At 36.3% G+C, this 25858-nt stretch overlaps 1 protein-coding gene across 3 annotated transcripts in view; it reads left to right on the forward strand.

Annotated features, from left to right (window-relative positions):
- The first annotated feature begins 152 nt into the window (after positions 1-152).
- Positions 153-25858, forward strand: part of Ferry3 (FERRY endosomal RAB5 effector complex subunit 3) — a 36590-nt gene continuing 10884 nt past the window's right edge. The window contains exons 1-11 of one of the 3 annotated variants that reach the window (XM_020180603.2): positions 172-307; positions 1288-1369; positions 4078-4267; positions 4608-4753; positions 8723-8904; positions 12847-12946; positions 13046-13167; positions 18320-18426; positions 18776-18973; positions 19827-19955; positions 25264-25338. In XM_020180603.2, the coding sequence (XP_020036192.2) occupies positions 4090-4267; positions 4608-4753; positions 8723-8904; positions 12847-12946; positions 13046-13167; positions 18320-18426; positions 18776-18973; positions 19827-19955; positions 25264-25338 (1237 nt within the window). In that variant the 5' untranslated portion in view covers positions 172-307; positions 1288-1369; positions 4078-4089. Of the gene's footprint in view, positions 308-1287; positions 1370-4077; positions 4268-4607; positions 4754-8722; positions 8905-12846; positions 12947-13045; positions 13168-18319; positions 18427-18775; positions 18974-19826; positions 19956-25263; positions 25339-25858 lie in introns of all 3 variants that reach the window. The other 2 variants (XM_074076243.1, XM_020180602.2) reach the window with 2 other exon arrangements.

Genomic DNA, 25858 nt, shown 5'->3' on the forward strand with positions numbered 1-25858 from the left:
AGGGCGGTCCAGTTTGTGTTTGGTCGCTGCAGTTTCGCCACAAGAGCGGTTTTTGTACTTTCTCTGAAATACGTAGTAACATTATTAATGCAGTGTGTTGCACCTTTCAAACAAATAAACTTACATAGACTGAAGCAAAGAGGTACTTGTACCGAGGGGTTTTCTATAAGGTGACAGAAGAGAGGACAAGAAGGAGTGAATCTGCCAGGACGGATCTGCTGGCTGTAAAAACAAGCAGGCTAGTCAGCTGACGACCCCAGTGCCCCGGCTCCTTGACAGCTCGGAGAGTGCAGACCGCCCAAGCGAGGTGAGCCCAGAACCCAGAGCGGGGAAGCCCCCTTCAGACTGAAAGCCCTAAAGAAGGGCTGGTATCCTCCCTTAGCTGTAAAATCCCCGCCCGTCAGGCTGCCTTCCCTCGGCTGCACCGAGTTCGGTGCATCCCTCTCCCATCCCATTCTTGGACAGGAAACCTTTGATTTCACAGTTGCTAAAACCGAGACCAGGCTTTAGGATAGACAACTTACACCTACCCCCAAAACTGAGCGAAGGGAAAATGGAACGAAAGTATCAATTTGTTGAAACACAAGTCTAAATGTTGACCAGATGGAAACCAGAGCTGATATCTTTGTTTACCGAAAGCTCAGTGAATCTGAGCTGGATTAGACTGTAATAGACCCATATGTCTGCAACTTTCAGATCCTTTATTGCCTCTGATTTTATTCTATCTACTCAGTAGCTTCTGAGTTTTGTACTGATAGGTTCCTAGATGGCTTGTTTTTTATCGTTACTGGCTTCCATTTATTGATCACTTATGTTTGTCAGATACGAATATTGATGTTATTTGATTGATTTTTGGGACAGATAGTCCTTCAACTTAAGTGGCATTATCCCTGATGGGCAATTGTTCAGACAGCAAGTAAATGGCAGAGTCCAAATTTCAACCATTTGAATGATGATCAAAGACCGATTTGGTTTGCATGCATCACGTTAGGGGCTATAGTTTGTCTATAGCTCTCACAGTCTGAGGAGTGATAGTGATGAAGATGGAGATGTAAACAGGGTTTAGATCATGGAGAGTCTTGTATGCCATGAAGGAGAAGTTTTGGAAGGAGATAGTGGGGATATTTTAAGCGAAGGAAATTTAAAACGTGGAGGGATGGGGGTAGATGCTCCACTGGAACTAAGAAAACACTTCAGCTGTTTAATCAAAATAGAGATGATGATACCACACACACTCAGGGGAATGTCTCTTTTTGTGTCATCTGATTCTCTCCTGCATTGCCGAAGGTCAGAGCTTCCTGACTGTGCAAAGCTCTGGATTCTCCACATTACCTGGCACTCAGTATTGACCCACAAGAAGCTTTCTAATGTAAGTCATTTCTTTTTCACCACATGTATTTTTCATGTAGCAGAATCATACATTTTTAGTAATTTTTTTATCTTAGTTCTTCTAAAAATGTATTTTCACATGTTGCTTCATCTTTTCTTCACATTCCCAACAAGCAAAACTGCTATTTTTTTTAATTACTTCAGTTCAGGAAAGTTTTCTCTCCCTCCACCCTTCCCTTCTCCCTCTTCCCTTCCCTTCTCCCTTTTCTTTTCCTTCTTTTTCACTAACTCTCTCACTCTGTTTTGTTTTTAAATTAGGGAATACATTCAGTAAAGTGTGAAAAAGTATTTCAAGTGAACAGCTTGATGAATTTACCACCCTCATGACAATATATTTTCCAGCCCCCCCACCAAGGCTCCTTCAGACTCATTCAAAATTAATAATCCACACCCCAGGGGTAAATACTGTTCTGATTCTGTGACCACCAATTAATTTTGCCAGTTCTTGAATTTCATAGAAGTAAAAGCATATAGTATGTACTCTTTTATGTGTACCTCCTTTGTTTGACATGTGAGATTCATTTTGCTTTTATTGTCTTATTGCTGTGTAGTATTTCATGAAATAAGTAAACCTCAAAGTTGCTGTTTTCCTATTGATAAGGATTTTGGTTTCGTTCCAGTTTGTGGCTCCTATGAGCAAAACTTGTATGATCATTCTTCTGTGTGATTTTTAGTGAACGTGTGTGTAGTTAGATACATATTCAGGAGTAGAATTTATGCATCATAGAACAGGTCTTCTTGTGGTTTTGGTAGTTGTTGCCAGCTTTCTAAAATTGTACGACTTTCTATCAGATGAATGTTAGTTAACCAATTCTGTGAGAAAAACATAAGTCCTCCATCTCTTTGCATTAGACTGAGGTGGACTAAAAGTTTTGTGCATAGCCTACATACATATTTGAAAATGTAGTCCAGGTAATTCAAGTCATCAGCCTCCTACCCCACAGAAAGTCCTTTGTGTTATTTTTATATTTCAGTGACCTCTCTTTTATAAATGTATGTTAATGAGATTCATGGTGATATTTGCATACATGTATACATCACATGCTGACTATATACATCCACCTTTCCACATGCCCCATCATCCATCCCAGCCCTAGTAATCACTGTTCTACTTTCAGGCAGATAGCTTTTTTATAAAGCACAATATGAATGATTATTTGTTGTTTTTATTTTTTCCAATGAGCACCAAAGAGTAAAAACATCATACAACTCAACCACTATTTATTAACTTTTGTCATTATACTCTCTGATCTTTCCTGACACATGGAATTAATTCAACAAAACAGAAATCCTTCTACTTGAAGTAAACTGTTCCAGTGAGAATAAGAACTAGAGCATGATAGCTGCTATATGTCTGACAAACCTGATAGTATAGGAGCCTGTAGTTAGTACATAATGCACTTTGAGGGAGTTGGGGCAGGCCTCCTGGGGGCTATCTACATTGAGACCTGAGGAGTAAATAGTTGTTCTCCAAGAAAACTATGACCAGTAAAAATGTTCTAGGAAAAGGAAAAGTCATTCAGAAAGGTTAACAGTGGAAGGAGAAGTTTGATATTGACAGGTGTACAGTGTGGCCAGATATTAAATTTGTAAATTTGTATGTTGGAGTCTAGAGATGTAAACTGTGTTAAGGAATTTGAATTTTATCTAAAGAGCAATGGACTGTCATAGAAAGGTCTTAAGCAGATGAGCAGTGTGAAGCTAAGTGTATCCTATTTTTTAGGAAGATTACTATGACATCAGTGTAGAGAGTGCAGAGAATGGTATTAAAACTAAATTGAGGGCTGGGGGTGTAACTCAGGGTAAAGTATTTGCCTATCATATACAAGGCCCTAGGTTTTATCCCCAGCACCTCAAGAAATAAAAACTGATTTGATAAGGGAAAGCCAACATGGAGTCCCCTGTAACCAAGCTGATAAATTAATCCTTAATTGGTATTGATTCTTACTCCCTTTAACTAGATTTTCTTCTTTCCAATTACTCTCCAGTTTGGCCAGTCATGGTGTCATATACCTATGATCCCAGCACTCAGGAGCCTGAGGTAGGAGGATTGTGAGTTCAAATGCCAACCTGGACTACATAGCAAGTTCCAGGCCAGCTTGAACTATATAGTTACACCCTTTCTCAAAAAGCCAAAAAAAAATCATGTCCAGTTTGCCTTAGATAGTCATCCTGTACTTTCTATTTTTCTGTAGATCTGCTTTCCACATGGAGATCTTTCTAACATTCTCTTACCCTTCTCATCAGATCTCGTGACCACAGCCTCTCTGATCTCCATGGTCAACACTTGTTTTGATCCCTGATCTGTTTCTTTAACTTTGTTCTCACCAACTCTTTCCTAACCTCTGTATCTGTCCCCTTATGCATCTCTTCCTAAGAATCCTTTTTGCTTATCTCTCCCTGTTCCTTCCCTAGCATTGAGAGCAATACTTAGGAATACAAAGTATTTTGTGAGCATACACTTAATAGTGTTTTGATTTTTTAAAAAAGGAGTAGAAGAAGGAAGACTTCACTTTCATCATGAAGACTAAAGTGCAGAGACAAATACTTGGACAAAACTAGAATAATTGGTTCAGAGTCACCCAAATAAAATCTCTAACTGGTGGAATGCTTTTTTAGACATGGTGCAGCAATAACAAAGCCTTGTGTTTTTTTATGGACTTATAACTTTCTGCTTTTTTTTGTTAGTTCCATAGAAATATGAAGAAAAACCGAGAAAGATTCTGCAACAAAGAAAGGGAATTTGTGTATAAATTCAAAGTAGGAAGTGAGTGCTTAGAACTGAGGGTGCCCCTCCTGTTTCCTGTTCAAGAGAACGCCAGTCATCTGCATGGACGTCTGATGCTGCTGCACAGCTTGCCATGCTTTATAGAACACGGTGAGGACTAATTTTTCAAATCAATAGTACTTTTCTTTCCTATAGTTTCTATCATTAGAGACCAGCCTGCGCAAATAGTCTGTGAGATCCCATCTCCAAAAATAACCAGAACAAGATGGCCTGGAGGTGTGGCTCAAGTGCCAGAGTGCCTGCTTTGCAAGTGTGAAGCCCTGAGTTCAAACCCCAGTCACACACACACACACACACACACACACACACACAAATGGTTTTATTTTAATTGAAGAATTCTATTAAGAGTATTAGCTTGATAAAATAAACTTCATTATAGAATACCCAGGTAAAATTTTCCCTATTCTGAGTTCTGCTGTCCCTCTTACAGACTTAAAAGAAGCTCTGAGCCAGTTTATAGAAGAAGAATCTCTCCGAGATTATGACAGAGAAGCTGAGGCATCCTTGGATGCTGTGAAATCAGGGGAAGTAGACTTACATCAGCTGGCAAGCACTTGGGCCAAAGCTTATGCTGAGGTAAGAAAATAGGTCAGATTGTACATTTCAAGGATATTCCAAACTTTGACCAGGATTTGTTAATTACTAAGGTCATGCTGAAAATGCATAAAATCCTTTTTTCCCCCTGCATACCAATAATGTACAGTATATGTTGTTGCATCTATTCTTCCTTCCAATATAAAGATGAGCACATGAGAACAAATGTGTTTTATGGAACCCCTTTGGAAGGGTAACTGTAGAAACAAGAGGGTACTTTTATAGTCAGCATGAGGTCTGCAGAATTAGTAAATAAAAATATAGGGCATCCAGTGAAGTTAGAATTTCAGATAAATTAATAATTTTTAATATAACTATGCTGCATAGGAATTAGAGCATATTTATACTGAAAAATTATTTGACATTTATCTGAAATTCTGATTTAACTGGATGTCTTAAATTTTACCTGGCAAACCTAAACCAGCAGTAGCAGTTCATTATCTTTTTTTTTTTTCCTTTATTGTTGTGATGGGTGGGGACACATTGTGGCATTTACACATGTTCTTACAATGAGCAGTTCATTTTACACTTTGGTTTATTTTCATCTTTTCACTTACTTTCTTTGTTGTTAACACAGTTATGTAACATCATCATTTTTCTGTTTAAATAATATACTCTGTTCCATGTATATTGTATGCTACAATGTAACATACATTATTATTTTAAATAATATACTCTGTTCCATGTATATTGTATGCTACAATGTAACATACATTATTATTTTATTTACTCGAAAGAACTCCATCAATTAAACTGTAATAGAATGCCAGATGCCATTGAGTGTAAGAAGCAGAGAAGACTCAGAAGTATCTATTGGTTTTATTAAGTAACCTTGTCCTTAGCAAAATCAGTTTCAATGGATTGGCAGGAGAAGTAACCAAATTTCTACCGGCTACAAGAACAATGTATTGTTACTAAGAACAGTAAATGCATCAAGACCCTGGCTGGAAAAAAAAGAAGTGTGGAGCCAGGCACCAGTGGCTTACCCGTATAATCCTAGCTACTTGGGATGCTGAGATGGGGGCATGATGGTACAAGACCAGCCCAGGCAAATAGTTTGCAAGACCCCATCTCCAAAATAACCAGAAGAAAATGGACTAGAGGTGTGACTCAGCAGTAGATTGCCTGCTTTGCAAGAACAAAGCCCTGGGTTCAAACCCTAGTCCCAACAACAACAACAAAAAAAGGCAAGGGGAGTATATGGAAGTGGGAAGAATGAGTCTAAATAACTCCATAAAGCTGATGATGTAGAGGAGAAGCATGAGGCACTTGATAAATGAGAACACAGGGTCATGTGTTGTTGGGTTTTTCTTTGTTTTAGCGTTAGTTGAAGATAGAAGGAATAGAATCCAGAACTCAAGTAGGAGTAGAGATACTTCTTACATTATTGCAGAAGGGAAGCAGGAAAGATGGAATATAAATTCAGAAAAGTTCACTAACTTGGTAGCAGGAAGGTAAGATATTCTCTTCTAATTGTTTCAACTTTATCTGAGAAATAGGAACTACAGATCATTTGTTTATATGAGGTGGGAGGCAATGTAAAAGTTGGCCAGGGAATAAATGATAGGATTGTGAAGCCTCACTGAATGGGAAGGCTAGAGTACCACCACTTCAACACCATGAGTTTTAGAGTGTGATGTTTCTGCCACGGTTCTGTACATCCTGACTGAAGGCATGGCAAAGAATAATATGAGGGCTTTGTTAGATGGGTAAGAAAGAGAACATCAGTCAATGGAGCTATGAATATTGACAACACCGTGGTTGAATGCTGGACTGTGGAATGTAAGCTGCATAGAGGAAGAAGTGAAGCAGGTGGGAGCTGATGTCTGATAAAAATGAGAAAGAAGGAAAACTTACAAAGTGGAGGTCCTGATGAGGTTAAAGAAATAGTAATTGAGAAATCTTAGTTGGAGGTTATAGTCAGAGATTAGAATGTTTTAATTTTAAAGGTTCAGATATTCTTGGTGAAGCTGGGTGCCAGTGACTCACACATGTAATCCTACCTACATGGGAGACAGAGATCAGGAGGATCAAGATTTGAAGCCAGCCCTAGGAAAATAGTTTAGAGACCTTATCTTGAAAATGCCCAACACAAAAAAAGGGCTGGCAGAGTGGCTCAGCCCTTGCTAAGCACCTACCTAGCAAGTGTGAGACCCTGAATTCAAACCCTATTACCCCCTAAAAAAGATATTCCTGGTGAGGATACCATGTTAGTCAGCTTCCTATTGCTATAACAAATACCTGAGATAGCCAACTATAAAGAGAAAAGGTTTATCTGCGCTTACAGTTGAAGAGGTTCCAGCCCGTGATTGATTGGCCCTAGTGCTTTGGGCCTGTGATGAGGCAGCACATCATGGTGGGAGTGTGTGCTGGAGCAAAACTGCTCACCTGGCCAGGAAGCAAAAGAAATGAAAGAAAAAGGGAGGTGGGTTTCATAATCCCCTTTGAGGAACTCCTATTATGTTCCACTTCTTAAAGGTTTCACCATCTCTCAGGTGCACAACCCTGAGGACTACAACTTTATCAAAATGGGCGATAAAGATATTGAAAGGATGGCTGAGGTAGTGTGGGGAACTCATTAAAGATGTGGAGTTTAGGGAAGTAAGAAGGTAGGGCATTGGATGGGTTGTCCACGTGGACATCCAAGTGACTGAGGTTAACAGGATTTGGGGCCAAAAGAAAGACTGTGAACTTGGTGTCAAAGCTCTAAATCAATGAGGCTGAGTGACAGGTGGGTTGTTAGATAATGATGAGTAAGAAAGATAAGTGGTGCCAAATGGTTTGAACCTCAAAGAAGTCAGGGTTTGTTCCTGAAGGTGGAGGTGGAGATACAACAGTCTGGATATTGAATAGTTTTCTCTCTGCAGTTCCTCTTATATTTCTGAGGGCATGGTTTATGTTAGGTAAAGGGAAGACTCTGGTGAGTGCATAAGGCTTCTGCTAGGCTGGGTTTAAAATCAGTGGTGCAGTTCATTGTAGGCAGAGGGTCTAGTAGTGGAGTTGCATACATCTGGTGTTAGTTGTTATCAGTCGGATCTATGTGACCTTGCACTGGCTCCTTCAACACCATCTCGGCCTAAGCCTGAAGTGAATTTTGAACAGAGATTGAGTCACGTGGGATGGCTATAATTCCCAGAGCAGTTGAAAGATGTAGAGTGGTTCTCAGAACACACTTCAGAGGTTTCAGAGGCATCGAGGAGATCAGCTAGTTCTCTGAAGCTTCCCCTTCTTGCTGTGCCATTCAACTGAAGGATAAGTGACCCAGAAAAGTTTACTGGTAATTGGTGGCTGAGTTCAAGAAACTCCATTTTGTAATTTATTCATTTATTTGAAGATAAGTCAGTACTCTTAAGTCATATCTTACATTCCCATTTTAATATTATTGATAAGAAAAGGGAAGAATTTAGTTTTTTTTTCAAACATATCTTAAAAATATATGGTGATAAAACCATCAAAATCTTTGTTTAATTTTTCACTCACTTCACGAAGGTACATGTGTTATTTAAGGGAAACAGGATTATAGCATACTTTCATGTGTATGTGTATGGGTGGGGGTTGGGTTCAGACAGTTTGGCTGTGGTAGTTTAGGCTCTTTGAACTCACAGTCCTCCTGCCTCAGCCTACTGAGTGCTGGGATTACAGGCTTGTACCACCACACCTGACTTTTTTTTTCTGTTTTTCAATTGTAAACACTTCTATCCCTTTCTCTAATTATTACCTCATCCCTGCCCCCAGGTAACTTACAATAACAACTTAATGTATATCTCTCCACATTCTTTTCTCTGTTCAGATAATCCTATATAACATATCTGCACACAGATAACTACAGGGTATTTTGTCCTTGTCTGGTGTACAAACACGGAACCATATGTTTCTAGTAGTGTGTTAAGTAGAAACACTGCATCATGACTGTGTATCATCTTGCATGTAAGACTGTGTATCATCTTGCAGACCACTCTAGAACACGCAAGGCCTGAAGAGCCCAGCTGGGATGGCGACTTCGCAGATGTGTACCATGGCCTGATCCACTCACCTGCCTCTGAGACGCTCCTAAACCTGGAACATAATTACTTTGTTAGTATCTCAGAGCTGATTGGTCAGAGAGATGTGGAGCTGAAAAAATTACGAGAGAGGTATTTCACATTTCTTGCATCACCATAATTAAATGTTACATTGCCAAATGTGATGGTCTGCAGGACAACTTGTTTTCATTTTTAAATTAAAGTAGAATATAGAAAAATCTTTAATGTCAGAAATTAGTTTTCTTGTATGTTTAAATATGTAATTTCAATTGGGAGAGTCCTCATAGGTTTGTAGAACTTCTCAAGTGATTAACTGCAAGTGATTAAGTAAATCATGCCAGTCTCATGTACTTCTCATTTCTGATAAGAGGAACAGATTGCCTCTGCTGAAGGTTTGCTTTGCTCCAGGCACAATGAAAGTGCTCTGGATTCCCTGTCTTCTTTGATACTTACCACACCCTTCTATTGTTTCCATTTTGAAGATGAGAAAACTTTTGCTTTAATAAATTAAGTAACTTGTCCAAAGACAACTTGGAATTTTAATCCAAGAAATCTAACTCCAAAGCTATTAACCATGATTCCTTACTGTCTCCCTAGTCAAAACTTCCTCTTTATTGCCCTGCTCTAAGTCTGTGCTTTCTTTCAGTTCATTTTATAAGCTTATTTATATCAGGAAGAAAACCCTAACACTGGTATTGTTCCAAGAGATTGTAGTCAGCTCTGTATCCATCCTTTGTGGGTTACTTACAACAGAGTGCAAGCTGTGACTTTATGGTGCCTTCATGGATCGTCATTTTTCAGAGTGGGTAAAAAGCTGCTGCTTTAGTATGGTGTACATTTGCAGACTGCTTCCTTATATATCTACAACTTTTGATATTAATTCAGAACACATTCCTCCTAGATAATCTGCCTAAATTTAGCAAGCTCTAATAGCATTTATTACTTTAAAAACATTTATTTGCAACTTTGGGTGTGTGTGCCAGTAAGGTAAAAATTTAATGTTATTGATGTGAGATACGTTTGGTTATGAAAGCATGTTAGAACCAAATCACTTTTATTTTTTGTGACTTATATAATAATCTCAAAGACATAAATTTAAAATGATGTGTTAGTTTGCTCCTGTCTCTCATTGGCTCCCCATTGGAAAACATTGACGAGTGGGATGAGACTAATCTTTCATTAATAGGATTATCATTGTTAAGAAAAATTGAAATCATTGATTTCAATTGAGAATCATTGATTCTGAGGGATGGTCTCTTCTGGGTACCAGGTTGGCATTTTCCTTATCTTGCATAGATTTACAAATTTTCTTAACACTTGTACTCCTCTAGACCATTTATTTTCATTTGTCACTTTATCAATTTGGGTTTGTTGACCAGGCAATTCCTCCCTTTCTGCATGGGACTGAAGGTACAGTTTGGAAAAGTGAGCAGTATGACTTACATGAGTTGAAATTCACTTCCGTTTTGGAGGCTCACCCAAAATTTTGATGCTGACTTCACTTATCCATGAACAGAAGTGACACGTTTTCTTGTTTCTTCTTTCACTTTAATGCCATTTTACACCTTTAAGAAGATAGTTTCTCAGAACGCCCTCCCTGCAGTTGTAATGATCTTTTTCTTTAGGTGTCTTTAAGATAATGTGCAGGTTGCAGAGATGTCACGCCTGGTATTCTGAGCCAATCTATATTTAGTATTTAATCTGAAATATAACAAAATTTCCTTTCATCTGAATCACAAAAAAAATATATTGTGTCACATTTTGGACACATGAAATAAATGGTGGCTGGTGGAATGGCTCAAGTGGTAGAGTGCCTGCCTTCTAAGTGAGAGGCCCTGAATCCAAGCCCCAATACTGGAAAAAAGAGAAAGAAGTGGTAATGAAATTTAATTGGTGAATTTTTATTTGTTTTTTTTCTTTATAAGAACTTTGCTTCTTTTTTTTTAGCAAGCCATATTCTACATTAGATTTCTTTTTTAAACTTTTAAAAAATTGCAATGATCTAGATTTCCCCTACCCTTCCTTTATATCCAAGTTTTCTGAGGTGTTTTAGGCATATCAGTTTTTATTTTGATTTAACGTAAGCGTTTAAAATAAAATTTAATTGTTCATCCTAAAAATGGCAATGATACTTTTTATCCACTAGAGAGAACACTTGTGAAACATTACAAATTTATATCTAAGTTTGTATTTACAAATGTTCAGCAATCATTTCTGTTTCTAAATAAAAATCTCTCTTGCAAGTATAGTCTTCACCTGACTATTATTAAATAGTTATTAAATAGTTATTAAAAAGTTCATGAGGTCACATGCATTAGAACTAAGTAGGGATTAAATGATAATGAATATTTAATACCAGAAGATATATAGATGTAGATATAGATACCTATATCTATAGTTATATCTGTATATCTATATGTGTGGAATTGGGGTTAGTACTCAGTGGTAGACTGCTTGCCTAGTATTGGTGAGACCCTAGCTTCAATCATAGCACTGCAAAAAAAAAAAAGAGAAAGGTATATATGTATAACTTGCATGAATGACTGATTGATCACATACGTAAGTATCCTAATCAATTGTTATGAAGAAATATAAATTCACTTTTAAGAGAAATTAACTAGATTGATAGTAAAGCTCTTAAGTTTATATTTTGCTTTTAGTTTATTCAAAATGTATTTTAGAACAGACTTTTTCTGTGGGACTAGGGTTTGCAATCAAGGGTTAACACTCGCAAAGCAGGCACTCTACTACTTGTGCCACACCTCCAGTCCATTTTGCTCTGGCTATTTTGGTGATGGGTTCCATGAACCATATGCCTGGGCTGGCCGGAACAGCAATGTTCCCAAGTAGCTAAGATTACAGGTGTGAGCCACTGGTGCCTGCCTAGAACAAACTTTTTATATACATTTGTATTAGAAGGTAGTTTTTAATTTGAAATTTTTAAATGAGTATATTTATTAAAATATGCTCTCTATATAAAATATATATACAGAATGACCAGGCATGGTGGCTTATGCCTGTAATCCTAGCTACTCAGAAGGCAGAGATTGGGAGGATCACAGTTCAAGGGTATCCCAGGCAAAAAGTTGATGCAACCCCATCTCAACCAATAAAAAGCTGGGCATGGTGGCATAAATAGGAGGATTGTGGCCCATATCAGCCTGGGCATACAAGTGAGACCCTTTTCAAAAAATACATAAAGCAAACAAGGCTGAGGGCATGACTTAAGTGTTATAGTGCCTACCTAGCAAGTAAACATAATACCCTGAGTTCAAAATTCCAGTACTGCCAAAAATAAATTACACATACAGAAAAGGCAACATACCGTGGGCACAGTTCAGTAAATTTTCACAAAGTATGTTCACCCTCATAACCATCACTCACTCAAGAAACAGGGTGTTTCTAGCTCTGCAGGAGGCTCCTCCATGGCCTCAGATAGGTACAGTTTTCCCCCATGGCCCCAGATCACTATGATTTTCCTCCAGGGGTAATGTTGGCTATTCTTCTAACAGAAGTGATTAATTTTTCTTATAGCGAAAATTGTTCTTAGTTTCTGCCCATTATTTCTTTCAATAAGTAAAAAATGTGTGACTATAATACACCTTCACAATATATTTCACATTCCTCTTTTAAGATGGTTTTGTGACTTTTGGAACTCAGTTGGCAGCCTGTGGATATAATAAAGTAGTACAAAATCTATTAAAGCTAGAGTTTCAGAGTCTTTGAGGAAATTTGCAGATGAAAAGGGGTCTGAACTATTGAACATTAGCTGTAGTAATTGACATATCACTTGGATCTTGACCACTTTCATTTACTCATTAAGTTGAGATTAAAATTGAGCTACACAAGTGACATTGATATTCTAAGACATTATCAACATTATTTCACATCTGCATTTCTAAAGATTCAGAGTGCTTTCTAGGTATGATAGTTTCCATTCCTGGACATATTTCTATAAAATAAAAATGTTACTTTCACTCAGAGGAGATTGTCCAGTGACTCTGAGTGTCATATACTTGCAAGTGTGATGAATGTGTGTGATTTGCACTTTAGACAAGGCATGGAGATGGAAAAAGTGATGCAGGAGCTGGGAAAATCACTCACGGACCAAGATGTGAACTCATTGGCTGCTCAGCACTTTGAATCCCAGCAAGTAAGTGAGATACAGCAACTTTCAGGTATGCACTTACATTTTTTATACTCATTTATTTTTTGTAAAACAATTAACCAGTTGGCACATTGTCACTTTTAGGACTTAGAGAATAAATGGTCAAATGAGTTGAAACAATCAACGGCCATCCAAAAGCAAGAGTACCAGGAATGGGTGATAAAACTTCATGAAGACCTAAAGAACCCCAACAACAGTTCACTCAGGTACTGACCATGTATTGTTCTTGCTCACATACCAGTCCTTTGTTAGGATGACTTACTGCAAAACTGAACTGGGTTACTTGTACATATATTGAAGTTGCCAATGATAATTCAAGATAATTTTATGTTTCTTTTAGCACCTCCTGTGATTAGGCTGGATGTGGATTATTTGGGGCTGGGAGAGTGGTGACTGATTCTAGTAGTACTAGAACTTTATAAATCTTTCAGATGCATTCTCCTAAATACCTAAGCACTACTATAGTTTATTTCTTTAAATTGTTTTCTGCTCAGTGCACTCAGTTAAATGCCTAACACTCATTAAAAAGATTTAAAAAAAGATGCCTAGTATGATATAGTCAACCTGCTTCCAAAATATGCTACTATATTCTATAAACATTCAAAAACAGCATTTTATTTATATAATGTCAGTGTCTTCACTAGTCTTGCCTCAAAGGCAAGAATTATATCTGCTTTTCTTTTCTTTTTTTTAAACATTACTGTATACCCATCTTCTTTGCCAAGTTTTAGCTCTTGACATTGGCACGTAACATGCTCAGAAAATATTTATGGGATGGATGGACAGATGGGTGAATTATTGTTAAACTCTTTATGTGATACCTATATCACCTCTTTTTTTTTTGAGACAGGGTTTCACTGTTCAGCCCAGACTAGCTTCAAACATGCAATTCTCCTGCCTCAGCCTCCCACGTGTTGGGATCACAGACATACGCCACCATGCCCAGCTCCCTATAGCAGCTTTTATCTATCTATTTCTTTCTATATTGTAACTTTTCATTTGCCTTAATTTTCCTCAAATTCCTTGTTGCAGTCTTTTGGGGACCATTCTAGATCCTTTATTCTCCAACCAGCTTGTTTTAAAATAACAATGAAATAGAACAGAATATGAAAAATCAGAATGTATTATGCATGGCACTTTCTGTAAATGAATGTGTATATTGAGCCAAACTGTAAAATATATACTGTGTATTGTAGATAAAAAAAATTTGGAAACTTCTGATTTAAGAAGTTATCCCTCACTTCTGCTGTGGTTTCAGAAATTCAATCCGTAGGATCAATTCCATTTTGTGAATATTAGCCTCTACTGGCTGCTACCTTTAAAAGCCTAATATTCCTGGGAAAAACGTTTCTCTGTGACTTTGTTAGCTTGCTTTCCTTCCTGATAGAGATCTTCTTCAGCAGCAGAAGCCTGTTTTCAACACCTGAAAAAGTTAGGTCTATTGAGAATAACTACATGAAGTAAAATTCATGTTTTAACGGTATAAAATTTAACAAATTTTCACAACCTCAGTCACTTTTTCTTAACATAGTACTGGGGTTATACAGTGACACTTACAAAAGTATTTACTATATATCTTAGTCAAATTCATACCCTCCACCATTCTTCTTTATTTTTTTTTGTTGTTGTTGTTTCCTTGTCTGGTTTTTAGCATGAGTATAATACTTCAGAGAATGAGTTAGGCAGGGTTCCTTCCCTTTCTATTTCATGGAAAAGTTTGAGGAGAATTGGTATTAGTTCTTCTTTAAAGGTCTGCTAGAATTCAGCAGAGAATCCATCAAGTTCTGGACTTTTCTTTTTTAGGAGACTCTTCATTGCTGCTTCAATTTCATTGCTTATTATAGATCTAATTAGGTGATCTATATCCTCTTATTTCACTTTTAGTTCATCATATGTATCTAGAAATTTATCCACTTCTTCTAGATTTTCCAATTTATTTGAATATAGTAATCCCTTATGATTTCCCAGATTTCACTGGTGTTTGTTGTGATTTCTCCTTTTTTTTTCCAATTTTATTAATTTGGGACTTTTCCCTCCTCGTTTTAGTCAGAGGTTTGCTAGGGGTATATTAATATTATCTTTTCAAAGAAGTAACTTTTTGTTTCATTGATTTCTTTGTACAGTTCTTTTTGGTCTCTATTTTGTTGATTTTGGCCCTTATTTTTATTATCTCTCTCCTTCTGTTGGCTTTGGATTTGGCTTGTTCTTGTTTTTCTAGGAGACAAACTCAGTCATGATGTCATTGCTGCAGTCAATATACAGCCTTTCCCTTTTACTCCTTCATGGTTGGCTCCTCTTTCTCCTCACAGTGCCCCTCCCACACTCATCTGATTTCTGTCACTATTGTTTTGATTTTCTTCAGAAAGTCATGTAAGTGGAATCGAACTGTATGTAGAAGTTTATATCTTGCTTCTTTCACTTGTTGGTACTTTCAGGCTCATTCCTATTTTTCTAGGTATTTAGTGGTTCTTCCTTTTCATTGCTCAGTATTGTCATCAGTTTGTTTATCCACTTACTTGGTGATGGTTATTTCTAGATTTTGGCAATTATAAATAAAGCTAGTGTTCATGTTGAGCTCTTTGTATAAACACGTTTTTCTTTCTCTTGGATAAATACCTAGTAGTGAAATTGGGGTCATATGGCAAGTGTACATTTAACTTCTTAAACACTTCCAGATGGTTTTCTACAGTGACTATGCAATTCTGCATTCCCACCACCAATGTATGGGAGTTCCAAGTGCTCCATATCTCCATCAACAGTTCGTATTGCTGCTTGGCCATTCAAATCGAATTTAAAGTTGCATCTCATCATCATACATTTTCTTTGCATTTTCCTATGGACAATACTGTTGAACATTTTTCATGTGCTAATTTTCCAGCTATGTTTCGCATTTGTGTCTTTTATTATTGAATTGTGAAAAGTTTTTATATATTCTGAATTTAAATCTATTATGAAATATGTTTTACAAATATTTTCTCCTCTGTGACTTCTTTTGTCATTTTCTTAATAAGTGTTTTTTAAAAAGCAATATTTTTCATTTTAGTAATTATAACTTATTTTTAAAAATACTTTAGATTTTCAGGTAGTTTTATGTTTGCAACAAAATTGGGAGCTCTGTGTTCTGTTAATGTATCAATTTTAAATAGTTTACATCTTATCTAAAATATCTTTGCCTAACTCAAGATGGTAAAGGCTTTCTCCTGTGTTTTCTTCTAGAATTTTTATCGTTTTAGGTCTTACACACAGGTCATCATGTATTATTTCATATCTATGACATATATACACCAACACACACACACACATACTACAATGCTATGTATAGTTTTCTTTCAATATGTTCATTTGGTTTTGTTACCAGGGTAATGGTGGCATTATAAAATGAGTTGATCTGTGATCATCAATATGATATCATATTATTACTTCCAGTATTTCCATTTGTTTCTGTCTTCCCACTAGATCTTTTAACATATTTTATCATAGTAATTTGAAAGTCTCTTTCCTCAGTACCAATTCCAGATCACTTCCAAGTCTATTTCTGTTGATTGTTTTATTTCTTGACTGTGGATTTTTGGCAGGGAGGGGTTGTTTTTCATTTCCTTGCTTTTCAGAGTGCCATTTCCTCCTGCTGCTGATCCTCCTTTTCCTTTTCCTTCTCCTTCCTCCTCCTTTCCCCTTCTTCCTTATCCTTCCTCCTTCCTTCTCTTCCTCCATCTTTTTTCTTCTTCAAATTGTAGATATTAGAACAAAATATTTGGGTAAATAGTAACTATGTCCAGAAATATCCAAGGCCATTAATGTGAACATTTACACACATCTTATCAGCAGCAGGAGGACTTTGATTTGTGTTGTGTCTATCAGTATCTTCAGTACACAACAAGCTTCATTTTCTAAAGTAGTAGTCTGATACTACTTTGTGCTTGGGCTAGAACTTGGGGTTTGAAAGGGTTTTTCTCTGCACTCTGCTCCATTCTCAGCTTTCAGCAGTCTTTGCATGCCTGTGCCTCTGAGTAGATTGGCTATGCTGTTGCTCTACCTCACAGCAACAGATTGTTTCTTGGTGTTAGATTCATAGTTGTGGGTCACACAGGTCATTTTGTCCAATTATTGTCCAGCCCTGTTGTCTTTGTCCAGCTCTACTCTGGGACAAGCCATGTGTATCTGGGCCTTGTGTATAGGGCATACTGAGCATTTCTGTTTATGCTCCTGAAGGGACTTTCTTACCTCCTACACACAGTCTTTCCTTGGAAGCACTTAGTGGAGACCAATAGGAGAGTTTGCAAGGGCGTGAGCCTATGGCTCCTGAATTAACATGCTAGCCCATACTTGGCCTTTAAGTTTTAGCTGATTCTTGTGTACTTCCTTGTATGACTGCAATATTTTTCATAGTCTGACAGAAATGAGCTTTTCTTGTGTCTTCTCTCTCCTTCGAGGGGCATGTCACATTTTGGATTCCATTACCTTGGTTGCTTTTTTATCCCAAATCTCTGATGGACTACACAAAAAATTATGATTTTGTAAATTATCTGACTTTTTCTTCTTATAGTGGGAACAACACTCTCTCGTGATTTTCTATATCCTGAGATAAGAATGTCTTGTTAATGTAAATTTTAAGTTGAAATTTACCATATTTGCTAATGAAGTCAGTCAGTGAGACTAATGAGGTGTTTTGGATTAATCAAACAACTCTACACAGTAGAGTGGATGACTGTTTAGAGACTTTTATCATCTCTAGCACACCATGAAATTTGAATAGAACAGTTGTGCACTCAGAGCTTCTCTGTAAAACCTTCTCACTAAATGATAAAGAGCGGAGTAAAGGGAGAGGTCATTTAGTGGGAGTAAAATGTTGGAGGTAAAAAGATAAACAAGGAAATGGTAAAAAATAGAGGATGTGTGTACATCAAAATGACCTTCAGTTTTTGTATTATTTGTTATTTGACTTTTTAATTTCTAATTTTTGTTGCCATCACCACCTATTTTCAAATTTGGTCTATAATTAGCTCTAGTATTTTTATATTATGTAAAGTGGCTCCTAAGGTAATGTTAATCGCTTCATGTAATCATTTTCTTAAGCCACTAGGAAATATTAAATGGTAATGTTAAGTGATATTGTAATGATTGAAGAGCATAATCTGCCTTGCCTTCTGTGAGGAAATGAAGACCATGTGGGGATTTTAGAACCTGTTGGTGCTTATGGTCTTACTTGTCACCATGGATTAAGGGTACATTTAGGGGTAAATTAAGCACTGCTTTCAGCTGTTCAGTTTGTGCTCATTTCATTATAAAGCATGTTTTCCTTTAATAAAAAATTTTGACAAATTTGCAAAGAAAGTCAATCATTGATTTTATTAATTTCAGCGAGGAAATTAAAGTTCAGCCAAGTCAGTTCAGAGAATCTGTAGAAGCAATTGGAAGAATTTATGAGGAGCAGAGAAAGTTAGAAGAAAGTTTTACCATTCACTTAGGTAAGTATGTTGTTTTTTTTATGGTAATAAGTTATTATAACTTCTGAAACTTTTCCTGTCCTATAAGAGAAAAATCCCTAGCATGTGAGTTGAGTGTGTCTGTTACTTTTAATTTCAAATTATGTCTCGTTCCAAAAAAGCCTATAGTTTGTTGACTTTCTGTCTTATGTTATTTTTATAGATAAAAAGATTCAGTTATAATAGTTATTGGAAAGGGAAGTTGCAAGGCTCATCTTACTTATTATGTGGACACAGATTATTTATTAGGATTCTTGCCACATTGGTCTGTACCCTGTTATACTGTACTTTGTCATATCTGAGTATGTTTCTGGGACTGTTGCCTACCCAGGAGCCCAGTTGAAGACCATGCATAACTTGAGATTGCTGAGAGCAGATATGCTGGACTTCTGTAAGCATAAAAGGAACCATCGAAGTGGTGTGAAACTCCATCGGCTCCAGACAGCACTGTCACTTTATTCCACGTCTCTCTGTGGCCTTGTTTTACTAGTAGATAATCGAATTAATTCATATAGTGGTATTAAAAGAGGTAAGGTGACATCATGCATGTTTATTTCATTTATTTCTCCTCGTAATATCATTCTTATAAAGAAAGCAATTATGGAAAAAGTGTACATTTTTTAAATCACCCCAATATTCAAGTGGACTGAACAACAAACTTGCCTAATTCTAGCCATTTTAGATTCATCTCATACTTTTAACACTGATAGAGTATTTCATTTTTCTTAAAATTCTATTGTATAAAACAAAAAGCATAGTCAAGCTTTAAATGTATGTTTCAATTCAGAAACTGATCCTGGCTGAATGAGTTTTAGTTCATTCATATTGCGCCCCTCTCCCCTCTCCTCTCCCTCTTCCTTCTCCTGCTTGTTCTCCTCCTCCTCTTTTTCTTCTTTTTCTTTCTCTCTCTGTCTTCTCCTCCCCTCTTTCTTTTCTCTATCTCTGTCCTCTCTCAGGAACCTACCTCTTAAATGTATTGTGCAAAATTCTTCCTTTTCTATTATTACACTTCACTATTTTATGGTTATTTTTGAAATTGAAATGTGTAGCTGTTTCTGGAAGAAACTTGAACAGAATATGTTTATCCTCTAAATAGAAGAACCCCTTTGTATTTTGTAGCACTTTTGTTGATAAATTATAATCAAAATATTTGTTATTTAAAGGAGACTTGGAATTGTATTAAAATTTCCTTGTCTACTAGTAGTTTACTCTCAGGTGATTGAGAGGTTAGGTTTTTGGTCAAAACAAACTTACGTGCCCTAACTTAAAGCACTGTGAATCACAAGAAATCATACTTGGGAGTTCATTTTCCATCTCTCTGTAAGTAAATACCAAGTATTTGATGGTTACATTTAGAAGTTTGTCATGTTTTGGGTCCTTAGATTTTGCCACTGTTTGTCAAGAATGCACCGACTTCCACTTCCCCCGAATTGAAGAGCAGCTGGAAGTTGTCCAGCAGGTGGCGCTTTACGCAAGAACCCAGCGCAGCAGCAAGTCGAAAGAAGCGCACGGTCCGTACTCAAGTCTTTAAAACTCACTGTTGTGCTCCGTCCCCAACCGCGCTAATGGCGTAAGGATGGTCGTTAATGTCACGTAGGAAATTAAGAACAAGATTTAAGGTTTTCCAGAATCTTGAATTTCTGTTGTTCATTTTCTCTTTTGGACTTGTTTTTTCAAGAGCCTTAGTGAAAACTATTTTTAAATTTCAGTATTATGGTTGAAGTAAGCACTCAGTGCTAAACCAGTCTTTGATCCAAGTTCTGCATCTCTAAAATGGACAGGAGTATTACTACTGAGGGCTGCAGTCTGAAGAGTAGAGGCAACACTAACATGCACTTCCTCGAGAGCCAGGGCCTCACACAGGCTCGCACACAGCCCTCATCCGTTGTTGAATTTAAGTAGCTGGTTTTGGTTATTCTTTTTAAAAATCACAGTAGCCTTGAATGACTGTTTTATCTGTTTCTGCATAATAAAACATCTTTTCCGACTACGGCTATTAGGAAATTCACTGGAAATGCTTAAAAATTTACTGAAACATATTTGACAGTTAAAGAATTTAACTGTCGAAAAGCAGAATTTCCTTCTTCTTAGAAGAATGTAAAAAGGGCTGTATGTTTATTGTATATGACTTGATGGCTCAGTGCACAGACATTGTAAATAATCACCTCAACCTGTTCAATATATCTGTCACTTTGTTACCAAAGATTACCTCTTTGTTTTTTGTGGTGAGAACACTTAAGATCTAACACAAATTTCAATTATAGAGTAGAATATTGTACATCATATTGTTGTGTATTACATCTCTAAAACTTATTCAACTCACATAACTGAAACCATGTACCTTTTGACCAAAATCTTCTCATTTCTCTTACACAGTCCATGGTAAATACTATTCTACCCTGTGAGATTAATGTTTTATAATCTACATATAAGTGAGAACCTACAAGTATATAGTTCCCCTTATCCAAGGGAGATGTTCCAAGTGAATGCCTGAAACCAAAGAGAATACTCAACCCTGAATACAGTGTATTTTTTTCCTTATGGCAAACTCCCACCTTTTCACTTAAAGGAGGCACTTATGGCTTCTCTCTGGCATAGCCAAATTGCTAGCATCACTGTTCTTGCGCGTTGGGGCTGTTATCAAGCAGAATAAGTGCTACTTAATCACAAGCACTGTGGTACAGTAACAATCTGGTAACTAAATGACTGCTACACAGGTAGTGAGTACAGTGTGAGCACACTGGGATGACTCATGTCCTGGGAGGGCCATAAATAGGATGGCCTGAGATTTCATCACCTTACTCAGAATGGCATGCAATTTAAAACTTAAGAATTGTTCATTTCTAGAATTTCCTATTAATATTTTTGGACCACAGTTGTTGATGAATAACCAACAGAAAGTAAAACCTCAGATAAATGTGAATTACTATATTATCTTTCTGTATTTCACTTAACATAAAATCCTCTAAATCCATTCATGTTGTCACAAATGATAGGACTTTCTTTTTAAAGACTATATAATATTTTATTGTGTGTGTGTGTATGTGTGTGTGTGTGTACACACATTTGCCTTATCTATTTATCTGTCGGAAGACATTTAGATTGTTTTCCCATCTTGGATGTTATAAATAATGATCAAGTGAAGATATCTTTTGAAATAGTGATTTCATTTCTTTTGGATATATACCCCAAAGTGGGATGTCTAGGTCATAAGGTGGTTCTATTTTTAATTCTAAGGAAGTTCCACACTGGCAAATGTTTTAAAGCTATGGGAAGAGTTCATGGCATCTTTCTTTAGCAGCTTTCTGTCTACACAAAAGAGAACAGTTAAAGGAGGACATGGTAACAGACAACATTCTCTCTCAAACTACAGACTAATTTGACTGTTTTTTTTTATTGAAAAATTAATGTTTAAGTAGTCCCTTCTTTACAAATTGAATTTGTAACATAAATTTGCTTAGTTAGGAGCTATATATTAGGGTACTAGTCATTTGGAATATTTGTCAAATGTGCTTATCTTATTTTTTGACATTTCCTATTTATGAGGAGATAAGATCATAGCACATGCCCTTATCTGTCTTGAATGCACACACAATAATTTATTGTCTTTTATAAAAACTTCATATTGGTGCTTAGGAAATAAAGTTTAGCAAGTTTTAAATTGAAGCTACTCAGACCTTCGAATCTGCTGCTGATACTTTGGATTTTTTTATTTTGTTTTCTCAACACTAAAGTGTTTAAAGGAAACCATTACACAACTTGAAGTATAGACATTTGTAATAATCAGAGTGATATGGTTGTATCTTTGCTTGGTGACTTTGTTTCTCCCATGTAAATTATAGAATCCTTCACTTTCTCCTGAAGCTAGAATGTTGCTTAGCATTCATTATAATTTCTTAATCCATTCAATGACTTATAAAAAATGTTTAGCTGGGCATGGTGATGCACAGCTATAATCCCAGCAATGCAGGGGGTAGAGGTAGGAGGATCATAGTCTGAAGCTGGCCCTGGACAAAAATGCAATCCTACCTGAAAAATAAACTAAACCAAAAAGGGGTAGGTTCTTGGCTCAGGTAGTAGAGCACTTGCCTAGTAAGAATAAGGTCCTGAGCTCAAATCCAAGTTTTGTGTTTCATGTATTTAGTCATTTCTTAAATAAATAAAATGTCTCAGGATTTACAATTCAAACTGTGCAAAAGAGCATTCTGTGGGAGTCTTCCTCACTCTGTGCCCTAGCCATCCAATTTCGCCTTTAGAGGCAGCCAGTGCTGTCTCACACATACCCTCCAGACACATGTTTTCATATATAGAAGCACATGTCTGTGTGTATTTATTTCCAGCTTTCTATACACACTGTTCTGTGCTCTGCTTTTTCACTGAATAATTTTTCTTGGAGATCATTTTATATCAGCCCATAAAGACCATCCTGTCTATTTGCTGTTACATAGTATCCATTGCAGAATATCCTGTTACTACCCAGTCCCCTATTAATAGATTTAATCTATTCTTAATTTTTATTATAAGTAGTAATGCATGAATAACCTTGCACGCAAATCATTTTGCATGTGTGTGAGAAGTAAGTAAGCATATTTATAGAACAGACTCCTAGAGAAACTCCTTGGTTAAAGGGTTCATACTTTTTATAGTGTTAGCAATTGCTTCTTATAGCAGCTCTGCCAATTTATAGTCCCACTGAAGGTAGCCATAGCTTTGCTGTAGCAATGTGTGTCTCATGTGTCAGAGCCCAGTAAAGAATTAGGAAATCTGTATGGAAATATAAACTAGCAAAAGAACACTCAGAATGTTTCAGTATGCCTTTTTATTCTTGTACCATCTTTTACCTCTATCTCATTCAAATGAGCAATGATGTGATCAGAAACATTTAAATATTATTCTTAGTAATGACAAAAATTGAGATCATGGTGGGTGTCGGAGAAGGAGGAGGATCCTAAGTATATTTATGAGAGATAGAAAGTGTGTAGTAAATGGCAGGAAGCTTTAAACTACCTATGGTTAAGGCACTGAGTGTATCTCGTGGTATTATTTTGTTCTTGTTCAAATAACTATTTTGTGGTTTAAGTGAGTCTACTATGTTTATAAAAGACAACTTTGTTAAAAGAACCTTCATGTTACCTGAGAGTGGTGTGTAATACTTTCTCTGATGCTGCCTTTTCTGTGCATGCCTGCATGTGTGTTCTTCACATTTTATCTAATACAAGTACTTGTCTATTCTAAGACATCTCCACTATTTTTTACTGTGGTCATTATATTAGCATCCTTATATTTCTACACTCCATGATAAAAAGTCAAAAGCTGTTTCATGCATATTTTATATACATTTTAAATGAAAATGTCCATTTTCTTAGTATTATTAAACAAGGTGTTTCCCATTGACATATGGAAAGGGGAATTACTATAAACTATTCTCTCTTGTTTACTTAATAGGCATTCTGTTTGTTCAGGCCCATGTAATCAAAGTTAGTTTTTGTTCCTTACAATTGGTGCTATGATCTGATACTTACTCAAAGCCTGTTCATTACCTGACTCTGTGTTGGAAACAGAATATTACATTAAATATGGATCCTAGCTATACAGAGCCTTCTGTCTCTGCCTATCTCTCTCTGTCTCTGGAGTTATAAAGTAAGTGTTCATAAGATGTAATGGTATAAGCCAACTTATCAAAGCAGTCAGTAATAGATAAAAATGTTGAGTAACTTTTATTCAGATCACTTTTAAAACATAATATTTTGGTGTTTACAGTTTATTCATTTGAAGTTCTGACTATTTTCTAATGCAGGCCATTCTAAAATGGATTCCAAAGTAGTTTTTAATTCAATTGGAATAAGTATACATCCTCTCAAAGGTAGCTACTTTGAAAATTTATATTGATTTTGTGTTCATGACTTGATAGAATTCTTATGCTTAGTCTATCTAATAAAATGTATGTATGTAGGCCACATTACATTTATATAAATGATTTGTGCTGAGCCTCAGCAACCTTCTGGTCAATCATGCTTCCCTTTTAGCCAGTATTTATCCAAGAAATATCATCCTTCCAAAAAGAAAACTATGGATTATCTGAAAAAAGGCTCTGTCTGAAACAGTCTTTCATATCTGTTTGAAATTAATTACATATAATGTCAGGTAAAAAACAAATTTCAGGAGTGGACTGGATATAAAGTGATTCCTGGTGCTACTAGCTGTTTATTTGTAGTCCTGAACAAGTTATATCAACAACACTGACTCAGATTCTAAAAATAAAGATGGCCACACCACAACTATCTAATGAAGTTTTTATATGCAGTTAACTTAGTGCCTTAATCTCCAGGATGGAAAATGGAGCATTGGCAAGTCCAATGTGGTTAAGACCATAGGATTTAGAATCTAATGTGTGGGTTTCAGACTTGGTTCCACTTTTGTGGAACCAGGTTAAGTTCCTTAGTTAAGTTACTTAGCCTCGCTAAGCCTCTGTTTTCTCAGATACAAAATGAAGATTGGGCTAGGGATATAGCTCAATGGTGGAGTACATTCTTAACATTCTTGTGGCCCTGAATTCAATCCTCAGCACACACACACACACACACACACACACACACACATGCACATACACAAAGATAGTAGTATTACCTACCTCATAGGATCTGGTTATAGAGCTTTTATAAGAATTAAATGAGAGCATAGTATAAAGCATGTAGAAGAATGATGCCTGGTACATAGAGGTGCTTAGTAAATTTTTGCTTTTGTGATTTTGAAAATAGTAGTAGTAATGTGTTTTAATATATTATTATATTCTTTCTTGATGCATTATCTTATGAATAGATTCTGGAAACCAAAATGGTGGAAGTGATGATAAATCTAAAAATGCTGAAAGAAACTATTTAAATATTTTACCTGGTAAGTATTATTTTGTTTGAAATTACTATTTTCTTATAATCACATACATTAAAATCATAGATTTGAAATGTAAATCCTATGGTATATGTTTATAAAATGTTTGCTGGTATATCCCTGTGAAGCAACGTTTTTTATCTATATAATGCACTTTTCATAGATATTCTCCAGAGTAAATCTAGATCCATGTAAGAAAAAACACTATATAAGTTCTATTGTTTGCTATTTCAGATTTCCTCTATATGTTGTTTCTTAGGTGTTTGTTTGTTTGTTTTTGCTGTACTGGGGCTTGAACCACTCCACCAGCCCCCTTTATTTTGTGATAGGTTTTTTTCAAGGTAGGGTCTTGCTAACTATTTGCCTAGGCTGGCTTTGAACCACAATCCTCCTGATCTCTGCCTCCTGAGTAGCTAGAATTATAGGCATGAGCCACTGGTACTTGGCTCTTTCTTAGTGTTTAAAGAAATGAACCAAAGATCATTTTTACTCTGAAATAGTACAGAGATATAAAGAGCAGAATTTA

This window comes from Castor canadensis, chromosome 6 (assembly GCF_047511655.1).
Source record: "Castor canadensis chromosome 6, mCasCan1.hap1v2, whole genome shotgun sequence".
In the NCBI taxonomy this organism is placed as follows: domain Eukaryota; kingdom Metazoa; phylum Chordata; class Mammalia; order Rodentia; family Castoridae; genus Castor; species Castor canadensis.